Source organism: Eubalaena glacialis, chromosome 14 (genome assembly GCF_028564815.1).
Source record: "Eubalaena glacialis isolate mEubGla1 chromosome 14, mEubGla1.1.hap2.+ XY, whole genome shotgun sequence".
Lineage (NCBI taxonomy): Eukaryota > Metazoa > Chordata > Mammalia > Artiodactyla > Balaenidae > Eubalaena > Eubalaena glacialis.
Genome location: NC_083729.1, coordinates 80,343,994 through 80,367,358, shown reverse-complemented (window position 1 = coordinate 80,367,358; position 23,365 = coordinate 80,343,994). Strand labels below are relative to the sequence as shown.

Genomic DNA, 23,365 nt, shown 5'->3' with positions numbered 1-23,365 from the left:
TCTCCTCCAACACAGAAATGCGCAAACTACTACATTCTCACCTAGAGATGGAAAATCATTGTTTTCTGGGTTTCACCTTCTACCATCTCAAACCAACTGCGCCAAAATTTTCCCAGTTAACCGGGACCTGGCATACACGTACTCTTATTTTTACTTATTTTAAGAGGATGGTTAACTGCCCCATTTTTACCAAAAAACACACAAAGCTACACAGTCCTAACTGCAACCCTCAGACAAAATCACTTACTAAACATCTGCAGGGCAAAAGGAAAGAGAGAGGAGGAGACACTGGAAAAGCAACTTCGGGAGCGCAGAGGAGACCGCGTCGAGGCTGCGGCTCCGCGCCGCTCTCCCGCCCCCAGGGTTGGGCGCCCCCTTCCTTCCCCGCGCCCTCTCCTCCCCACCGCCGCCCTGCGGGCGCTCCCCTTGTGGCCCCGCCCGAGGCCCCGCCCCGCCGCCGACGTCAGTTGTTATGTCTCGGTTTGGGCCGTGGCCGCCGAGGATCCTGTAGTCCCGAGGCGACGGCAGCGGCCTCGCGCGGGGGAGGGGGTATCGGGGACGGCGGCTGGGACCCGCGCCGCCCATCCGAGCGGGGCGAGCGCTGCGTGACCAGGAGGCAGCCCGAGAGCCGCCCCGGGGAGACGTCTCGGGCCTATTTTTGCGTTTTTTCTCCGGGACCGTCGCCTCGCGCGCCCCATTTCCCTCTGCAGAGACTGCGACGCCCCCTCCTGGGCCGGGCCGCGGTGCCCGCCTGCCTGAAAGGCGCCGCCCGCCGGCCTGAGCGAACCTGCACTCGCCGCCGCCGCTCCCCGCCGCGCTTCTCGTGGAGCCTTCGCGGCCGGCGGGGCCTGGGGCCTGGGCGCCGGGCGCGGCGCTGCAGCGGCCGGTCCTCCCTGCGCTGGGCGCTGGGCCCCGGGCCTGGCCCCGCCGAGCACCGCGCCCTCTTGACTGCCGCCGCGGGAGCCCGGCCTCAGCCCGGCCGACTCCAACAGCCTCCCGGGACCGCCGCCCCTCCGGCCGCAGCCTGCAGCCCGGCCCCCTCTTCCTTTGTGAATCTGAATGATTTTTTTGGCCTCCCCCCTCCCCCCTTGAGATTACGGTGCTAGAAGGCCGACCCCGCCACATCCCAGTGCCCCCCGCCCGGGGAATCGGCCCTCATCTTGTTCTTACCCGCGGGCTCTCCCCGCGCCTCTCTCCTTTCGGGGTTTCATGGGTGGACTTTTAAATTTTTTCCCCCTTTATTTTTCTCGCCTCTTGACTGGAAGGCCCCGCGCGAGGCTCTGCGCCTCTGCCCCTCCTGGTCTGTTCCTCACCCCCGCGCAGTCCACCTGCCTCCCGCCGGGGATGGCCCCGCAGTGACGGCGGCGGGCGCCGTACCCCACGCCGAGCTGGTGCCCTCGCCCACACTCCCCCAGTCTCCCCTCCTCTCCTCCGTGTTCTGAGCTCTCTGAAAAGAGCGAAGACGCAGGGGAAGATGTGGCTGAAGCTTTTTTTCTTGCTCCTCTATTTTCTGGTCCTGTTCGTCCTGGCCAGGTTTTTTGAGGCCATTGTGTGGTACGAAACTGGCATCTTTGCCACCCAGCTGGTGGATCCGGTGGCGCTCAGCTTCAGGAAGCTGAAGACCATTCTGGAGTGCCGGGGGCTGGGGTACTCGGGGTTGCCCGAGAAGAAGGATGTCCGGGAACTGGTGGAAAAATCAGGCGAGTATCGGCTCCCCGAGGGTCCCCTCCACTCGGAGGAGGGGACGACCCGTATTTCCTCGTACCTGGTGCTCCCCCAGAATGAGGCGGTACCTGGAAGGGTTAAGCAGACTACTTCCAGAACTGCCTGGGTTTCCTTTGTCCAGGTTTTCTACCAAAAAAAAAAAAGTAAATCCCAGTTTTTGGGAGGGGGCTGGGCTGGAATTATTTGTAGGGGTGTTGGTGTGTCTTCCTAAGGTTATTTTAAAATAACAGTTTAAAGTGCAGCTTCTTAGTGTTGTTTACTAAATTGAGGGTTTTTCTCAAATTTCGGAAATGTCAACCTGTTACAAACAAATTGGAAAGCATTATTTGTCAGTTGAAATTCATAAGTACATAAGAGAAACCCCAAAACGTTGCGTGTAGATAGCAGCATTTGTCACCGTAGTAATAACAAGTTACCCGGAGGGAGAAACATCATTGGAATACTTAATATCAAAGAGGCATTTAGGCCTAGGATTTAAATTTTATTTTATATGTTTTTTATTTTATTTTTTCTTCCAGATTTATTGAGATATAGTTGACGTGCAGTTTAAGGTGTATAGCACGATGATTTGATTTACATACATCATGAAATGGTTATCACAGTAAGTTTAGTGGACATCCATCATGTCATATAGATACAAAATTAAATAGAAAAAATTTTTTCTAAGATTTAAATTTTAAATAATGAGTTTAAATACAGAGAAAGTGTACAGGGCACAGTATTAGCTTTTCATACTTTAAATTTGGTGAAAATAAGGTGAATATTTTTTGTGAATGCCTATCTTGTTTGTTTCGAAAGAGTTTATTTGTATTTCTGTAAGGATTTTTTTTTTTAATTCTTATATCTTGGGTGTAAACTACTTTTTCCCTTCTGTGCCACAGGGGCTGCATCAGCTTAAATGGGTTGAGACATATGGATAGAATTGAGCTAAGAGATATTTAACATCTTAAAGAATGCATTTTCAATAACTGTTGGTTTTGGGGTAGGACTGGGTGAGAAATGTGCTTAATTATTTTCACCCCTGGACAAAATATATCTTGGTTTAGATACACTTCCTGGAAGGGGAATGTACTGTAATTTGAGAAAGGCATTCTGGGTTGCTGTAGGAAGCAATTGAAACTGATAGTTATCTTTTTTTGTTGTTTCAAGTATATCTGTCAGCTGTGTCTTTTGCAAGACAATTTTTTTTTCCTTATTTAGTATCTTATAGCCATGTAGTATGATAGACAAGAATACTAACTCCAGAGGACTTGAGCACTCTTGTATTTGCAGGTTAAGGTTAAGATCACTACTGGGATAGAGGAGGGAACACTCTCTGTAAAAGTGATGCATTTTTCTTTAGAGAAAACATAAAATTGTGTGTTATTTGCATAAAATTGTGCCTCTTGTTTACTGACTGGTTTATGGTGACTTTTATTACTACCATGGCTGGCATGTAGGGTAGGGGGAATAAAGTAAAGTAGAAGATCTCTAATAAAAAAACTTTCTAGGTTTAGAAGTGAAAAGTACCTTAACTGCCCAAGCCAAATCATTTTTCATGGTAAAGTAATTTGATACCACATTTTTTTTCTTGTGACTTTTATTTAGTGTTGCCTTCCTCTGGGCCTAAAAATACTTGTAACTTTGAGTGTACAAGGAGTGCACATAATATTTAAAGAATACACACAGCTCACAAAAATATGACTCAGATCACACATTTTATAGCAGAGAGGTCTTGGTATAGCAATTTAACTTTATAATTTAAATATTTGTTGTGAATGGTTTTGCTGCTGTCATGATACAGTGCTTGTTTTTGCATTGTTAACATTTAAGACAAAAGTTAAAATAATTTGGCATGTTTTTCTTTACTTTTTATTTGATGATACAAGGTGTAAATTTACACTGTAAATTTGTGTATGAATATGGAATTTGTTCTTATAGGTAAACTTTTGTATCTAACCTCCAAGTCATGTAAGCCCTGTTGCTATGTTACACAGGTGGTGATAGCAAATTTTGTAAACCCATTTCTAATTCTTGTAAGTCAGAAGTATATAAATCATGCTGTTTAAAAATTATTTGATGCCTGGACAAAAACTAAATAATATTCTGATGGCTTTTTGGGCTGGTATAAATTCAGTAATTTCCTAATAAATTATGTGATGATGCCACTAGAATATAAACTCCATCAGGAGATGGATTTTTATCTGTTTTGTTCATTTTTGCCTGACACATAGAAGGTTCTTCTTACATATTTACTAAATGTATGAATCTTAAATAGGTGTATTCAGGTTCTACTTTTCTGTAGAGTGCAATGAAAGTACAATGACATAATTTTTTAACAGTATAAAATAGCATTTATCATTGAAGTTGGGAACATGAGATTTTTGCAGTCTTATTAGTGTTATTTTTTCTTGTCTTCAGGTGACCTGATGGAAGGTGAGCTTTATTCTGCACTCAAAGAAGAAGAAGCATCTGAATCTGTTTCTAGTACCAATTTCAGTGGTGAAATGCACTTCTATGAGCTTGTAGAAGACACAAAAGATGGCATCTGGCTGGTTCAGGTATTAGAAACAGTGATAGAAGTGAAATTATTTTTACCAAAATAGTAGTCACCAGCTGGTGACACTTCTGTGTACTTGTGTCATGTTTCTTAGACATAACTCACTTCTCACAGGGAGGCTCCAGTGTCCCCTTAAAGAGGTTTTGCAGACCAACAAAAATGAAAATTAATTAAAGAGTGGGGGAAGGGAAGTGTTGGGGAAAGAGGGTTGACTGTTTTGTTTAGAATCAGCAGAAGCAAATCCATTTTAGTTGTTGGATCTGCATTATAAAGTAAGAAACACATATATATTCCTTTTATTTAGTGATTTGTGCTGTTTCTCTCAGCTTTTGTTAACTCCAGTTTTTAATTCAGTGATCCAAGTCATTTTTGTTTCTAAAGAAAGAAGTATAGCCAACTTTGTGCCTATAGAGGAAGAACTATTGTGGGGAATGATGGGGGCACTTATTACTTTGCTCATGAAATTGATGAGATTATAATTTTAAACCCTAGCTCTTATGCTATCAAAACTGTGAGATTTAATTAGCATATTAGAATTTTAGAACTATGAAGGGCCTTAAAAATCATCTTTTATGCTTCCCAAAGTGTGGCTTATGTGCCACTCATGGTGAATGAGTGGGCACACATTATCATTTGTGTATTTTTATGTAAATTAGAAAAATCAATATTATATTGAACATGTAATTTCATAAATATTGCTTAGGGAAAGTCTAAAGTTATTTAAATTTTTTAAAATATAAGTTCACTTAAAGTAACATATTAAGTAAATTAGCAACATGAATTCAGCTAAAATTATGATTCTTGAACCAGAATCAAATCCCAGGACCCCTCATTTCTTGTCCAGTGTTCTTGTTATTTCACATTGGGGTTGGCAAAGTTTGGTTCAGGGTATATTTTGTTCAGCAACAAAATAATTGCTGCTTCATATTTCTTTCTGAGAACAATGACTGCAAAATAGGGTAGAAAAAGCTATTGAGTCCAGACACCTTATTTGCAGATCTGGTCCTGTCACTGATTTGCAATATGATTGTGGATAGATAGATATTCTGTTGCACATGGCCTCAAATAAATACATATACACCTAAAGAAGATAGAATAGTACTATAGTCCACTGGGCTAACGGGTTGACGTTTGGGAATTCTTCAGGTGATTGCATTGGATATCCATGACCTTTCCTTTACTTACAACCTTCCTATTGTGTTTGACCTTTTACCCTCCAGATAATCTAATTCGGCATTTTTTAAGTCTAGCAAACAGAGAAACTGGGAGGAGGGTATGGGTATTGTCTATACATTATCCATCAAATTCTAGTTTATTTCTGTGTTAAATTATTGGTATTGAAAAAATAAACTGTAGCATCTTTAAAGCCTTAATTTATAAATAGTTATTCTATTTCTTTTCCCAGATATTTATTTCTGATAGTTTGATCGAAGAAGACTTATTGGTTTTGGTAACTTCAATTTTATTACTGAGATTGAACTGAATAGCCAGTCCCACTGCCCTATGTCCTATGTCTCATGTTTGTCCACACATTGAACGGTCCCATAGAGATGAATGGTAAAGATGCTGAACACCTTCCAAAGTTGGAAAAAGCTATGTCAAAAGTCTGGAAATTCTTTTGGTATATAGAGTGCTGCCTATAGACAACGAACACATTCTGCTTCACTAATTAGCATTATAAATGGCTTATAGATGGCTTATAAATGGTCTACTATTTTTCTATGTCATATTAAAGATAAGCATGGGTTAAACTCCCTTAAGATGTTACAAAATTCATACAGTTCATTCAGCAGTTAATTGTACACCAGGCTCTGGAGATACACCAGGAGCATACAACAGGCTAAGTCCTTGCTCTTCCAGGCAGCTCACATTCCAGTTGGGAGAGGGAGGCACTAACTAAATAAATATTTAATATAACATCAGTTAGTGGAAAGTGCTAAGAAGAAAAATAAGCAGGGTAAGGAGACAAGAGAGTGGCAAAGAATTCCCTGATAAGGTGATACTTGAATGAAGTGAAGAACAAGTAATGAATGGTAGTGAATGTAAACATTATAAATTCTAATCACTGAATTATTTTTCTCTGAAAATGTTTTTTTAAACTTCATAGGCATCAATAGTCAATGGTGCAGTAAGACACAATTTTTCCAGTGACCTTCAAGATTTGCACTGATCACCACTCTCTGGCTTGTGTTCCCTCGGGCCAGTGGCTTACATCTGTCAAATGGCTGGCTTGGGTTGGAAGAACAGTCTCTGGCAGGACAGCTGAGAAGATTGAGATCGAAACCTCAGTCACAGCGCCTTCAGCACTCTGAACTCGCTAGCTAGGCTAATCAGCACAGACACTTTGGTTTAAGCTCCTAAAAGAGGGCCATGTTGTTTTGTTTTTTAATTGAAAATATCTTCTAAAAACAGAAGAGAAATACTCTCTCAGTTGCTTGTCATTCTTTCAGCTCAGATTATATTTATCTCATCTCTTGTGAAGGGTAACATTCAAGAATTCAGTTTTTAACAATTTGAATTATCGTTCTTTTCTATTTGTTTTAAAAGAAGCTGACTCATTTCAGTTTGCTCTATCATTGTCGTTTTTTTAATCTGTGAGGGTGCATAGATCCCAAACGATTCAGTCTTCTTCATATTGCATTTATTTTAGGTATCCTGGATAAGAAATATTTAAGCACATCAAAGTTCTTTCCTCTTTTCCTCCCAGGTTTCCAATATCATTTTCTTATTCAGATGAATTATACTCTCAGATGAATACCTAACTCTCAGTTAGGTAGCATATAACTGATAATTAGCACTTTAGACTTTATATGTCATTGAAAGGATGTCTAGATTTACTGATTTGGGGAAAATGTGACTTTAATAAATGGGTGTATGACTTAGCTATTCCATCACTTGGTCAGTTTATTATTTTTCTGGAATGGGTTGGTAATAATAAAAGATAATCTAGGTTGATTATCTTTTTTGGTGACACTGCATGTGGAATGACACTACAAAAGGAAACATAAATTTCTATAATTTAATTAATTCATCCTATATCCCTTATGATTTCTATTTTCTCCGTAACTCATGAGTTTATTTTCTGAATAATACATGTTAATGGTCTTCATGTCTTTCTCCTAATTGTTTTAAGACATATTACTGCTCATGAATTATCCTTACATTAAAGCAGAGTGTTAGCACACTTCTTTTCATGTGAAGCTTTTCCATGTCTCTCCTATATTCTCTGTAATATGAGGTGGAAAGAACTAATTTTAGTTTCTAAGGCAGCAACACGTATGGGACATCTTTACCAACAATACACTATGTAATCCATGAAGGAACCAAGTCATTTTTTTCTATCAGTTCTTTCTAACATTCTAAGTTTTCCTGCTTTGTTCCTAACCTGACCTCATATCCTTCATTAGCTCTTTATTTCCAGTTTTGTGGATTCTTTGATTCTGCTGCCTACCAATCTTTTTAGCGTCACAAATAGAAGTTACTTTTCTTTCAAAAGATTCTTGGTCAGGCTTTTTTTTTTTTTTTTTGTCTGTGTTGGGTCTTCGTTGCTGGGTGCGGGCTTTCTGTAATTGCGGTGAGCAGGGGCTACTCTTCGTTGCGGTACGTGGGCTTCTCATTGTGGTGGCTTCTCTTGTTGCGGAGCATGGGCTCTAGGCACGAGGGCTTCAGTGGTTGCAGCACACGGGCTCAGTAGTTGCGGCTCGCAGGCCCTAGATCGCAGACTCGGTAGTTATGGTGCATGGGTTTAGTTGTTCCACGACATGTGAGATCTTCCCGGACCAGGAATTGAACCTGTGTCCCCTGCATTGGCAGGTGGATTCTTAACCACTGCGCCACCAGGGAAGTCCCAGTAGATGGGCTTTTGAAATGGAGAAGTTAGCGTACATTGTGGGTTTTATGGATTTATCCTTATCTTAACATTTCTATTTCTACATTTTGACTTTTGTTCAAAGAAGTTCAAAGAGGGATGTGCTATCTGTTCTCTACTGGCTTTGTCACGTCATAAGGAATTTAACATCAGTGGAATTGAGGTAGCAGTGAAAAGCATCATATGATTTAAAGTAAAGCTTTAGGTCAATATTTACTGAAGTATTATGTTAATACAGTTCCTGTTTGGCTGAAAAGAGTTACTAGCTGTTTTAAAACTTGTTTATTTTTTACTCCTAGACAGTAGTTTTGTTCAGGGAGGTTCTAAGTTATTTATTCCTCTCTTGACACTATGCTAAAGGCGAAATACTTGGCAAGCCATCTTATCCTTTATTTTGTATTGGTGAAGAGCTTTTATTTGTGTTTACTCATAAAGAAAGCTAGTGAGGCTACCAAAGAAATAATTAAATGATGTTGAATTTTGTTTTTGTCAATTATTCATCTTCACTTTTAATGATTTTATACAATTTGCATATATATATTTAGGTTGGTCTATGATTTTTTTTTTTTGGCCATGCCATGCAGCATGCAGGATCTTAGTTCCCCGACCAGGGATCGAACCCGTGCCCCCTGCAGTGGAAGCACAGAGTCTTAACCACTGGACCTCTGGGGAAGTCCCTGTGGTCTATGATTTTGAAAGTAGAAACTCGCTGTTATAATGAAATATTGAGAGATGCAGAAAAATATAGCTCTACACTCCTTTTAGATGGAGTTATGTTATTTAATTTAGCCTCCATGTTGTTGTTTGGGGATTAACAGTATTAAAAGGGAAATGACAGATGTTCTGGTTAGTAATAAAACCCACCTCTAAAAAATAGGCCAAAGTGTGTGGGTTTTTTCTTATACCAGTGTAATACATGTGGAAGGGAGTAAGCAATAACCTGAGGCCCAGTTTTTCTTTGTAAGTTTAACTGGACTACACAAGACTGACATCAGAAAATATGGCAACTTAGCATCTCACACTGTCCAACTCAGTTCCTTCCAGTGCTGTGCTGGAGCCAGCTCAAACTGCTTCATGAAGGACGATTGTTAACATCCCTTCCCAGCTCCACAGTTAGAGATGTCACGTTGGTAACTTGAAATCAGCCATGTGGGAGTATTTACACCAAGGAAGTAAGTAAATGATAGAAATCAGAGCTTCTGTTTTCTTCTAGACAGCTAGTTGTTAAACATTTACCAGCAAACCACTGGTTTCATCCATTCATCCAACCATCTAACAAATATTTATTGAAATCTAATGTGTGCCAGCTGAACCTGTGATAAGGGCAAGAAAGACGAATAACCTACAGTCTGTGCCATAAGACAGCTTACAGCTTGGTTTACTAAAATGTGTGGGCCAGTAAAAAATCTTAGCATAGATTACCTTTTCCAGCTAAGTTAGATGGTCTGTGATGGTGCTACCATCTTGAGAGATCCTAAAGAACTGTTAGACAATAAAGTAGAAACCAGGAAAATTAGTACTAGGAAAAACCTAGTAGTTTTTTTTTCTGGAAAAAATGTATTTTTAAGTACACTGAACTGGAAGTCTTTGTGTGTGACTGGGGTCAAGAACATTGATGTGCAGTTGCATAGCCAGGTACTAGTTATGCTAATGTTTGTCAGAAAACATCCCAGATGACAGGTTGCTGGGGAAGGGACTTTCATTATAACGGAAATCGGAAACTTGGAGCCTTTAGAGAACCTATATAATCAGAAGTAAGAGAATGAGTTACTAAACCATAAAAAGCTGAAATAGTTTAATTCAACACAAATATTTAATAAGTGCCCAACTGACTTAGGCACCATACTAGCTGCAGGGAATACAATGGTGAGCAAGTGTAGGGATGCTGGTTAGAGAGGCAGATACCCTGGGAAGGGGGATGGAAAGATTGCTTCACTGCTAGCCTATGTTGCCACGTCTGTTCCAGACTTGAGACTTGGAACTCAGGCTGTACTTTCATCTAGTTTTTTCTAGTCTCTGAAAATATTCCCCACAGAGAATGCAACATCCTTCGTGAACTGCAGAGGAATATGTTTCCCCTTTCACCAGCAGAGTGAATGCCATTCAGAATCACTGTGCGTGCTTTTGGATGTGAGCTATAACTTGGAAACTCTTACTGATGTGACACAGTAGTAATAGGCTTAGAGTATTTTGTTGTGCCATGTGACAAGCCAGATGAGTTATTTTGTTAAAACATTTTTAGTGGTTGTTTAATTTGGCCTCCACGAAATTTAATTTATGCTAAACCTTCAGTTGAATAATATAACTATATAGGACATTGGACAAAGCAATTTCTAATTGCATAAATATAACTAAAGAGTCAAATAAAATGCTTTCATGCACTGCCTAAGGGATTTTTCATTTTTGTGTGGTTCTCTTAGTCAGGAATTACTAAACTCTTCAAAGCAGATGTTGGAATAGCTTGCTGAATAAATAAGGCCCTGGGGTTAAACATTGTCATGTACCTGCCTCGGAGATATTCAGCACCTCTCTTCACACACTTTTGTTGTCGGTCCTATAACCAGGGGTGCCTGGAACAACCCCCTCATTCCTACTTCCTTTCCTAGCATTGGATGACTGTGCAGTGATCAGGATCTTCACTGAAAGATGCCCCTAGACTGAGGGCCAAATCCTATACTGATTAAAGCAACCGCTTGATTAACCCCTTGACACAGCGTCATTATGAATACAGACCTGAAGTGTCTGGGTTATTTGCAGCCTTGATCAGGAAATAGGAGTGAAAGGGGAGTTATTTTAAAAAAACAGGGCAAAGACCAGGGAGCATAGCGATATGATTTTACAGAGATTTCTTAATCCTTCTGAGTAATCTGAAAAATAAGTTCAAGATTTCTTTGGTTACTTGATGGAAAAAAGAACTACCATATTAACTCTTCAGTGATAGGAAAAGAAAAAAGAGAAGAGAAAAGCCTGCCTTGCTTGATCTCCCTTATTCTTCAGATAAAATTTATAAAGCACTTTTAGACAATGGAAAAATGTGGAAGCCAGGAACTTACTGGGTAATGTAACCTGTGTGAACCTCCTCAGAAAGCGCTTTCACCTACTGAGACCGTGTCCTCAGATTGCTCTCCTCCTGGTTACCTCAACCGTCTGAGCATTTTAATAACATGTGCCTTCCTCGTTAAGGCCATTTATTTTCACTTAAAAGTACTATCAGAACCATTTGTTCAATGCCCTAAATTGTACATTTGTGTATGTATTTATTAAGAATCAAAGTTATGTTACAAAGTGTTACATACCTATGTGTGTCTCTGTAGGTATGAGGATGATAGTATCAATGATATATGGCAAAGGTTATTGGACAGTAATGTGTTGGCACATAAAGTGAACTTTAAGTCACTTGTCACCACCATGCACGTTCTCTCCTCCTGCTGCCCTTGAAATTTGTTAGACTTCCCAGCGGAGAGACCAGAGGTGAGGTATTTGCACCAACTCTTGCCTCTCTCAGGCACTCATTGCACACACTCACCTGGGATTTCACTTCCTGGAGGCTTTGTGAACGTGAAAATGGCCCTTCCTCCTAGAGAGTTTAGAGGCCCCCAGAGTATTGTGCTGTAATTTTGAATTAAATAGTATCAGTAATATAGCATTCATGAAAATAAACTTGGCCTGTATACCCTGGGCTTAAAATAAATCAAACAGATGGGTTCATGAAGACATAGGACACTTTTGGCTTTCCATTAAGTTCCCATTTAGTTATTTTTGTTTTTAATATATAATTTTTGTTTGTTTTTTACTGGTATCTCTATTCATTAAAATCAGGAAGATAAGGAATAAAGGGAAAAGGTATTAACAATTAGAAAGTCTGAGAAAAGTCACTGCATATTTTGAAGGTTAATCTACATTTAAAAAAAATTTTTTTTCTTCTCCCAATCCTAACTGTTTGAAAGCTATTTGCAAATTTGAAGTTAGAAGTTCAAGAATGTAGAATTTATTAATGGTAATTTTTTCATATGTTAGAACCTTTCGTGATTGTTAAGAAAAATGCCATAGTAGTAGTATATTGATTTAGTCAAGCATAGTTTAATAGAAAACATGTGTTTGACTCTTGGCTCCATAATTACACTTTTAAAAAAGTGAAATTTGAACTCATTGAACCCACATGTGGTAATTTTTAGTAAGCTTTATTTGGATTATTTAAAATTTTCTTTTCAGAGCAGAGAAATGACTCCAAGGGCTATTTTCTTCCTGTGTAAGTTAATTCTAGAGGGTAAGCCACACGGAGGAGAATGTGGCTAGCTTTTTAATATGGTTTTGACTCCCCCTCTGCATAACTACCACAGAGTGTGAGAGTTTAATGTACTATATTCAGTGTTTTAAATCTTTTCCAGTTGGACAGTTGCTCCTTTTACAAGAATTGCAGTGATAATATGATGACATAGTAAACAAGACCTAGGAACAGAATATGTTTTTCAAAAAAAGTAAAGTTATAGATGTAAATGGTTGGTTTGACTCCATTTTAGGTGATTAAAGTATCTGTTTTTCTTTTTGGGGGAATAGGTTATAGCAAATGACAGAAGTCCTTTGGTGGGTAAAATCCACTGGGAGAAAATGGTGAAAAAGGTGTCAAGATTTGGAATACGTACAGGCACGTTTAACTGTTCCAGTGACCCCAGGTAAGTTGATTAGGCAATTCTTAGAATTTGAGTTCTGACCAGAATTTTTTTAATGTGATAAAGACAGTGGTATTAGAAGCCTGTTTAAACTGAAAGTTAATTAGCATGTTTAGCACATTGTTAGTTACACAGGTATTTGATTAATAGTTTTTGATAACTGGCAGTTATTTACTTTCTCTCTGAGATCTCTTTTTGTCTGGTTCTTCTATGTTGTTTCTAACGGGGGTGACTCTTTACAGTATGTCTTCGGTCTTTTTTGTTTCAATTTTACTTCCCAAAGAGACTTCAGTACATTGATGGCTTTAGGTGACACCTTTGTGCTGATCTAAATCTTCTTTCATAATTTGGACCTCTAGTTTGCATTTTGACACTCGTTTCCATTTGCCATACGAGTACCCCAGATAGACTCTGTTCCCTAAACCTGGTGTTCAAATTCATATTCATCTTTTTCTTTAGTAAACCATGTGCCCTTTCTACCTTTTCTTTTTCTGTCCTTTACTATTTTTTTTTCCATTTTCTCAGACAAAAATCTTTGCAGGCATCTTTGTTTTACTTTTTGTCATCATCTCCAGTATTTAGCCTGTCACATTATTTCTTGTTTCATTATTCCATTGTTTCTTCTTTGAAATGCGTTTTATTTCAATTTCTAGTTCCTCCAAGTTATGACTTGAATTCATTCGTTCATTTAATTATCCATTCAGCAAACATTTAATAAAAGATTAGCTGGACTTCCCTGGTGGCACACTGGTTAAAAATCCGCCTGCCAGTGCAGGGGACCACAGGTTCGAGCCCTGGTCCGGGAAGATCCCACATGCCACGGAGCAACTAAGCCCGCGCGCCACAACTACTTAGCCTGGGCTCTAGGGCCTGTGAGCCACAACTACTGAGCCCGCGTGCCACAACTACGGAAGCCCGCGCGCCTAGAGCCCGTGCTCCGCAACAAGAGAAGCCACTGCAGTGAGAATCCTGCACACCACAATGAGTAGCCCCCGCTCAACGCAACTAGAAAAAGCCCGCGCGCAAACAAAGACCCAACGCCAAATATAAATAAATAAATTTATTTAAAAAAAAAAGATTAGCACGTACAGCATGTTCTGTTCAGTGCTGAGGACGGGGCATATGATATGTATGGAGAAGCCCCCACGTTAGGTAGTTTCTAATGTAGGTAGATAGCCTGGCTTACCTATGTCCGTTATATGTGGTCTCAATGGGAGACCCATTCGCTGTAGAAAACCCTCCTCCACCACTGCTTCACCTCAGATTCTCCTGCCCTTCTCCTTCAGGCTTTCGTTTGCTTGGATTTTCCTTACTGTCCTTGTTTTGCTTACTTGTAGTGTAGGCTGAGATGTGTGGTAGGAGGACTCCTTAAAAGTTGGGGATAAGAAGGGAACTTGTTGTGTCTCCTGACTCACATTTAGTTTCCTCATTTACCTACAAAGCTCCCATTTTCATCTTCACCACAGAACCTTGATCATATTCCAATGCCTTTGGTTGAAATGTCCAAGATAGCGTAAGTGTTCATGTTCTTATGAAAAGGAAATCCTTCTTATTTCTGTCTTGTGTTTACCAAAGACAATGGCATTTGGTCTTATTCCATCATTCCCAGATGGTCTAAGTGAAAGATCTTTTTCCCTCCCACTGGTGATTGCAATACCAGAATAAATGATAGTTCTGATGTTTTGATTTTTTTTTCAGATAATGCCAAAGTCAGTATTAAGATCACTGATTTATTGAATAATATTCAGAACTTATTTTTTTAAATGAATAAACTAAACAGTACATTTTAAACACTAACTTATAAATATATTAGAAAATATCAAGTAAAAAGAAATGTACAAAAATATAAAGGTCAAACACATATTTCAGTCTAACATAAGTTCTTAAATAACAATAGAGAATTCAAAATGAAACTAAGCACGACATAAAGTGAAGATCTATTCAGCACGAAAAACTGAAGGAAATAGTAAATTAAAATTTATTTTTAATGTAATTTTATAAAGCAAAATGCATCAGAAGTGTCATAATTGAGTCCAGTGGACTTTAGCGCAAATTTTTCTAGCTTTTCTTTTGAAAAGCCCTTTTTGATTTTATACCAGCTGATGAACGGTGAAGAGATACATATAATCTACCTCCAAGTTTCCTCTAAATCCTTCATCTTCGTCTTCAGATAATCCCACCTCTTATTTATGATGGAAGAGACCTTTTTTGAGCAACTTTTTGCTTTTTTGTTGACTGCAGCTATAATTTTTTGTTATTAAAGAAGCACTTTTACATCATCTTCCTTAGTTTCATCACAAAGATGAAGATCTTGATGCAGAGTTACTTGTATCAGTTTCAGTACTGTCATGTTCGTTTCCTTTTATTTGGAAAGTCTTCCAACTAGAGTAAGAACTATTCTTGTCATAGATGCTGTGCTTAGTCAGGGTCATTTTTTTTCTTTTTTTTTTGAGGATTATGGAGATACAGAAGAACAAAATAGGGAGATAACAGAAAAGCGTGTTCAGAATGTCAATGCAGGGTGTAACTGGGCAGAGAATAGTGTTATTCAGCAAGCAAGCATTTTAATATGTTGAATAATTCAGTCATCATCTTGATCTCAGATTTTTAACAACAGCAAAACCTTCTACGCTGCTGCCTATGTTGCTGTCTTTGACTGTAGTTCCTTCTCTTGCGTGGCCTCCAGGACAGCCTCCTCTGATGTGCTGGCCCCATCGTGTAGTAGTATTTTCCTGACCTGTTTTGCTCCCCTTAAGAACATTCAGGACCCCCACTCTGTACAGTATCTGACTCTGTGCATGGCAGCAGTTTTCATTTCTTTCCCACACAGCCATCGTGCCTGGCCCCAGTTCCTCTAATTCCCCAACCCAGTGATCTATCTCAGGGGCCTTTCCCCTGTCAGGTCTATTCTCTACTCTTTTTCTCCCCCCACCTTTGGAGAAAGTAGGAAGTGACGTGGGATATGTATCGGGAGGTTGGAGAGGTGGGGCAGAGATAGTAAAGAGTGGGATGGCACTGGAATTACAGGAGCTGAGTGGTACATGGGCCAGGAGGGCTTATGGTGAAAGAATCAGGGATGCGTGCCCATGGGCTAAGCAGGGAAAAGAAAGTAAAGGGAAGATTGGTGAGCAGGACAGGAAGGCCAAGGAGACCAATGACCTTGTCTGAAGAAACAGCATTTTATGAACAGAATACCAAGGTTTCCTTTTAAATATAGTATGCCTTACCAGAAACTGGAGTGCCAGAACTCACTAGCCATGTTTTTTTTTTATCAGTTTTAGTCTTCAAATTCTCTAAGAGATCTCAAAAGGTTTACTTTTAAGAACTAGAGGATATTTTCATGGTGTCATCATTGAACTTACTCAGACCTTTAAAAAGGTTTTTTAAATTGGCAGTGAAAAGTTTTTATATTGATATGAACATTAGTCTTTTCTGTCTGACAGTGGGGTTTTAAAATTAATATGGTATACTTTATTTGTGTGTTGGATTTCAAGTCTGGAAAACATGATTTAATTTGAAAGATATATGATGACATACAAAATTTTATTGTCCTGGGTACTCTTAAATTCTTGGGAAATGATAAACCTTAAAACTGTCACTTAGTTCAGAACTGAAAAGAAAGTACATAGTACATTTGTTTTCTTCCATGAATAAATGCATGCACTAAGATAAGACTTTGCTTGTTTTACACAGTAAAATTTTCTGTTTGAAAGACTGTCATTTAATTTATGACACAAATCAGAAGCCAAATATTCTCTGAGGTGGTTATAGAAAGATGAACAGAATGGCCAAGAGTAGAAATGTGTCATCACAAGTATCCTATGCAATTAAAAAAGTAAAGCTAGTTACATATTTAAGATGTGAATAAGGCAACTATCTATATGTAGTTGACTTGTTTTGGGGGGAGGGTGGTGGAAATAGCATTCATGTCAATGAACTATTATTTTGCATTGGACAAATACACTGTTACAGAATAGAAGATATTTTATTTTGTAGGAGTATATAATTCTTAACCCGTTTCAATTAAAGCAATATTGACATTAATGGTATCTATCTTGATAAGGAAGTAAATCAACTCAACAAGAAGCTGAGTCGTAGTCTCTGATCCTGAGTCACCCAGATAGTTTCCCAGAGTCGTTACTAACCTTGTCTTTGTGACATAACATGTTGTCTTCACTTATCTTAAACTATATCACGAAATTCCTGAGATAAAATTAATTGTATTATCATCATAAAACCATATGCCATGTACGTCAAGACTTCTATCTTAATCTGATCATATAAATGTATAATATGCTTATTTAATTTAATAAAATATAATCCATACTTTCTAAGTAAAGCATAACATTTATGATTTTTACATCAGTATTCTGAATAGCAAAATTAAAAATTAAACATTTATTACCATCCACTTACAAATCTGTAGTGAACAAAATGTATCCACATGGTAGATTTTCTTTTTTCCAACTTTACTGAGGTAAATTTATATATTGTAAAACTCCACATGGTAGGTTTTTAGAAAAAAACTTTTTTTTTTTTAAAGGAAATTGTTTCTCTGATTATCTCTCCAAATACCCCTCTTCATGGTCCTCATTAAAGAGATGAGAGAGTACAGAAAAATATAGGACTTGCTCTTTTCTAGGTGAGCTTTCGTGCAGATTACTTTATGACAGTGCTTGTGGGTGTCAGGCATTGTGGCCGGTGCTTGGGTTAATAAGTGGGTACAGCATGGCTCCTACCCTCAGGAGCTTGGCATTCAAGTCAGGAACTCAGCATATAAGATAATCTATTTCCTTCTCTCTTCTTTGCCCACCTAATCTAACCATCCTTCGAAAGCTAGTTTAATTCCCAAACTTTTCATGAAATCTTCACCAGCCCAAACTCCCAGTGATACTCCCTTTTTTTTTTAACTTCCTTTACATTATTTAGTAATAGAATATATACAGTTTTATACTTTTGTCTCCTTAATAGGATTTTAAATTCTTTGTGAACAGGAATTATTTTCCTATTATCTTTAGGATCTTATTAGCACATAATGCATTAGTAGTTTCATAGTAGATGCTGGAAGTACTTGCCGATTCTCTTGGCTCTAAGGCTTTTCAAGCTACACTTTTCTTTAAAAAAAAAAAAAGAAAGAAAGAAAAGAGAGAAAGAAAAGAAACATAGAGATACAAACGAAAAATATAAAAAGAGAGCTTGCTTTTCCTCTTATACAACTGCCAGGTATTGGTACTACTTTTGATTGTTTACAGGTAATTTGTTTTTGGGGAGAGGGTATCTTTCAAGTGCTAAGGAAATGTATCAGGGAAAAGACAAACTGTTGGCACAGCAGTGAAGATAAGCAAGCTAGCTCATCTGGCGGCCTAGCTATTTACTTACAGTCTCCTCTCTTATAGATACTGCAGGAGAAGAGGCTGGGTGCGATCCACACTCATTATGTCTGTTCCACAAACAAGTACTTCTAAAGGGAAAGTCATGCTTAAAGAATACAGCGGGCGCAAGATTGAAGTAGAGCACATTTTTAAGTGGATAACTGCTCATGCAGCTTCACGGATCAAAACCATTTATAATGCTGAACGTTTGAAAGAAGAATGGAACAAAAGTGATCAATACTGGGTAAAAATATACCTATTTGCAAACCTTGACCAGCCCCCAGCTTTCTTCTCTGCACTAAGCATAAAGTTTACTGGAAGAGTTGAGTTTATTTTTGTAAATGTGGAAAATTGGGACAATAAGAGTTATATGACAGATATTGGTGTATATAACATGCCATCATACATACTTAGAACTCCTGAAGGAATTTACAGGTATGGAAACCACACAGGCGAATTTATATCCCTTCAGGCCATGGACTCATTTTTGCGCTCATTACAACCTGAAGTAAATGATTTGTTTGTTTTGAGCTTGGTTCTAGTTAATCTTATGGCTTGGATGGACTTATTTATCACACAAGGAGCTACCATAAAACGATTTGTGGTTCTCATAAGCACTTTAGGGACATATAATTCTCTATTAATTATTTCCTGGCTACCTGTGTTGGGCTTTTTACAGCTCCCTTACTTAGATAGCTTTTATGAGTACAGCTTAAAATTGTTGAGATATTCCAATACAACCACGCTGGCTTCATGGGTCAGGGCAGACTGGATGTTTTATTCTTCACACCCAGCCTTGTTTCTTAGTACATACCTTGGACATGGTTTACTAGTCGATTACTTTGAGAAGAAGAGACGGCGCAACAGCAACAATGATGAAGTCAATGCCAATAACTTAGAGTGGTTATCAAGTCTGTGGGACTGGTACACCAGCTACCTCTTCCACCCGATTGCTTCTTTTCAGAACGTTCCTGTAGAATCTGATTGGGACGAAGACCCTGACTTGTTCTTGGAGCGATTAGCTTTCCCTGACCTTTGGCTTCACCCTCTGATACCAACTGATTATATAAAAAACTTGCCAGTGTGGCGATTTAAATGTCTTGGAGTCCAGTCTGAAGAGGAGATGTTGGAAGGTTCTCAAGATATTGAAAATGACTCAGACAGTGAGAGCACAGACACTTTTAGCAGTGAGAAGGAAGCATTTGAGGATAAACAAACCGTGTTTCACAATTCTCCAGGAAGAGCAAGTCACTGTGATGCTGAGGCTGGTTCATGTGCCAATAAGTATTGTCAGACCAGCCCTTATGAAAGGAAGCGGCGGTCATATGGATCATACAGCACTAATGAAGACATGGAACCTGATTGGTTAACTTGGCCTGCTGATATGCTGCACTGTACCGAATGTGTTGTTTGCCTAGAGAATTTTGAAAATGGATGTTTGCTAATGGGGTTGCCTTGTGGTCATGTGTTCCATCAGAATTGCATTGTGATGTGGTTGGCTGGGGGCCGACACTGTTGCCCTGTTTGCCGGTGGCCTTCTTATAAAAAAAAGCAGCCATATGCACAACACCAGCCCTTGTCAAATGATGTCCCATCTTAACCATGTGCAATTTGTCCTTTATAAGCTTTGCGTATCTTACAGCTTGCCTTTTTAATGTTAGTCACAATGTTTTTGTGGTTTGACGTTTAGTTTAATGTTAGTGCAGTGACAGGAAATATGCATTTTGCTAATGTTGATGACAATTATTTGGTTGCCTTGTGTGTCAATATGAATGCATACTTAAATGTAAAAATTTTTATTTACAACATTGGAAATTCAGAAGTTAATGTTTTTTTGTAAGCACAAAAGAAGTATGATAGAAATTTATCCTAGCAAGACTTTACAAGGTAGGATCAAATTCTAATGGAATTGAGGCGGTTTCTTATCCTAAATGTTTCCTCCCTTTTTACAATCTGTGTCTAGCACCTCTTGGTTAAATAATGTATGCTCTGAGACATGAAATTAAAACAGACCTATGAAATAAATTATTTTAAAACCAGAAGATTACAGCTTTTTTAAAATTGTTTTTGATAAGGTGGCTGAGTGCTATAAGTGTTTTGCTGGTTTGTTAATTTCACAGGTAAGTCAAATATGATTCTTGACTCATGTGGGGGAAAAAACAAGACAAATTATGTTGCTGACACTAGCCAGAGGTGATGTTAGTCCACCTTGGTTAGCTTTGATGGGAAGGAATTTCATGGTGGGCTTTTTTAAAGTATTAAATCATTTATGAGTATATTCATGTAAATAAAATCAACTATAGCATATTGGCCACACATAGATTACTTTATATATTTTTCCTGACTTTTTATTTTGAAAAAACTTTTAACTATAGAAAAGTTGGAAACATAGTACAATGAACATTCATTTCTCTATCTAATTCACCAGGTGTTTACATTTTGTTATATTTGCTTTATCTCCTCTCTCTATGTCTATAATCTTTTTTTCCTTTCTCTCTTTTTTTTCTTTTTTTTGCTGATCCCTTTGAAAGTAAATTTCAGTCATCATGATGCTTCTTTGCCACTAAAATGTATCACCATGTAACTCCTAAGAACAAGGACATTTTTTATATAACCACCACACCATTATCACACCCAGGAAATTTAACATTGATTTAATAATATCTAATATACAATTCATACTTCCCAGTTGCTCCCAAAATATTCTATATCTTTATATGTTTCTGTTTTGTTTTTATTGGGAACTCAGACAAAGTTTATGATTGGGTTTAGTCTACTTTGTTTCATTCTTTTCTCTAGAGCAGTTCCCCTGCCCCCTTTTTTTTTTTAAAAAGTCTTTTCTGACATTTTTGAAGAGTACAGGCTAGCTGGCTTATGGAATGTTCCACATTTCTGGATTTGTCTGAGTGTTTCTTCATGATTAGATTTAAAGTAAACAATATTGCCTAGATGATATGTATTTCCCGTTTGTATGACATCAGAAGGCACGTGATGTCAGTTCATCCCATTGTTGGTGATGCTAAACTTGGCTAAGATAGTATCTGTCTTATCTTTGCAATGTAAGGTACTTTCCACTTGATAAGTAAGAAGGAACCTGTGAGGCCACGTGAGTATCCCGTTCTTCAACAACCTTTAACCCAATGGTTTTAACATCTGCTGATGATTATTAGCCTGAATCAGTTATTAAATAGGAGTCGTGACTTGGAGATTTTTAAATTCTATCCTTCATTCTACATTTATTAAGTGGCATTTTTTGTGTGTGAAAGAAGAACTTTCCATTTTTTCATCTTGTGCTTTGAAATATCAGTATAGACCCAGATTCTTTTTATATTCAGTGTGTTAAAATTCATTATTCTTCTTGATGCTCAAATCATCCCAAATTTGGTAAGTGGGAGCCCTTCTAAGCCAGCTCTTACGTCCTATTTACATCCCTTTGTGATCTTGAAACACTTCTTTGCCTTTTGACACAAGGTATTCCAGGCTCACTTTGTATTTTTCCTGGCCCAACCCTGTAATCAGTTATTTCTTCGAAGGGTCCAGGTTTCATGGGGGACTTTAAAACCCTTTACTGACTGCCCCTCAAAATGGTAAGAAAATTAAATTTTCTCCTTCTGAATTGCTGCTGGATTACTAGCAGAAACATTTTTTTCTCTTCATGATACACTGAGCCTCATTTTCACACAGTAATGGGAATAGTAAGGACCAGCAGTCACTTACTTTGTATTAATATTTGAGAGCTTTTAAAAATTTTAAACGAGTACAAACACTACTCCTTGTGCTCTAATTTTCCTTTCAAAAAAAAAAGTAATCATGTTACCGTGTTTCTCAGAGTTCTGCCATCGTTCCACTGCTCTTTTCTCGTATTTTCAGCAGATGTCCCAAATCGACGTGTCCAGGCAAAGGCCTCTCCCCAGATCCTCAGTTTCATGTACAGCTGTCTGTTGAACAACTCTTCCTAGATGCTCTTAAGTAACTAGTAAGTCTCAAAGCAGCTTTTCCTTCTCTCTTCCTGACCTCCAGTCCTCCTCTTATGGTCCTGATTTCAATTCATACATGTAATATTGTCCATTATGAAATGTACACCAAGTCTAGATACTTTAAAAGGTAATTAAAATTTCTCCTCCAGTGTCCCGGGGCACACTGCACTTTGGAGACTACAGGCATATCTTGGAAATGTTGCAGGTTTGGTACCAGTCCACCGCAATAAAGCAAATAGCGCAATGAAGCCAGTCACAGGAATTATTTGTTTTCCCAGTACACATAAAAGTTATGTTTACACTATACTGTAGTCTATTAAGTATGCAATAGCATGTCTAAGAAAACAATGTACATACCTTAATTTAAATAATACTTTATTGCTAAAAAAAAAATGTTACCATCAGAGCCTTCAGCAAGTTGTCATCTTTTTGCAATATAGTACTAGCCCTGAAGATAAACCAGTCTCCTACAAGGCCCTTCATAGTCTGTTCCTGGCCCACCTCTTGGACCCTTCGTGACACACTGTACTGCCTGTCTCTTCAGGCCCATGCTCTGGTTTTTCTCAGCTTGCTGCTTTGCTGTCCCATCTGCCTAGTGTTTTCACCCCTCTTCTCCGCTTTGTCTGGCTAGATCCCACTTTCTCCAGAAATTCTACACCTCCTACCCATCTTTTCTTTCCCCACCAAGCTTATAAAGAGACGCAGATATCTTTACAGTGAAAGCTTAGGTGGTAGTCACCCTACTCAAGTGATCAAACTTAGCATCACCAATAATGGAGCAACCCCATTGCTCCTTGACCTTTCTTGATATGTGTCCTCCTTATATCCCAGTGATACCTTGTACATGCCTGTCCTACATAGCTGCATTGTATTAAAACTATGCATGTATCTTTTTCAGGTGAATTCCTTTAAGGTAGGAACTGTGCTTTATTCATTAAATATATCAACATGCATGGCATAAAATAGAGATAATACCTTTTGAATGTTAGACATGCAATAAAAATACTACAGTGAGGTCAGGGAGGAAATAATTGCTAGAGGTTCAGGTCTCCAGGGAAGCTTGACTCATCCCTTAATTGTTAAGCATAGCAAACAATACTTCTGTCAGATTTTCCTGGAGGCAGAGAATTGAAGGAAATATTCAAGGTTGACAGACTCTAAACTTTAACTGTGTTTAAAAAGAACGTTTGAATCCTTAGAGCAACCTAGTGAAT

At 38.6% G+C, this 23,365-nt stretch overlaps 1 protein-coding gene across 4 annotated transcripts in view; it reads left to right on the top strand.

The window, feature by feature from the left end:
- The first annotated feature begins 497 nt into the window (after positions 1–497).
- LOC133104858 (E3 ubiquitin-protein ligase RNF103) overlaps positions 498–23,365 on the top strand; it is a 115,132-nt gene continuing 92,264 nt past the window's right edge. Inside the window, exons 1-4 of one of the 4 annotated variants that reach the window (XM_061210714.1) lie at positions 498–1,700; positions 4,126–4,265; positions 12,690–12,805; positions 18,199–20,165. In XM_061210714.1, the coding sequence (XP_061066697.1) occupies positions 1,475–1,700; positions 4,126–4,265; positions 12,690–12,805; positions 18,199–19,774 (2,058 nt within the window). In that variant the 5' untranslated portion in view covers positions 498–1,474 and the 3' untranslated portion in view covers positions 19,775–20,165. Of the gene's footprint in view, positions 1,701–2,268; positions 2,327–4,125; positions 4,266–11,446; positions 11,488–12,689; positions 12,806–18,198; positions 20,166–23,365 lie in introns of those variants that run through there. The other 3 variants (XM_061210715.1, XM_061210716.1, XM_061210718.1) reach the window with 3 other exon arrangements.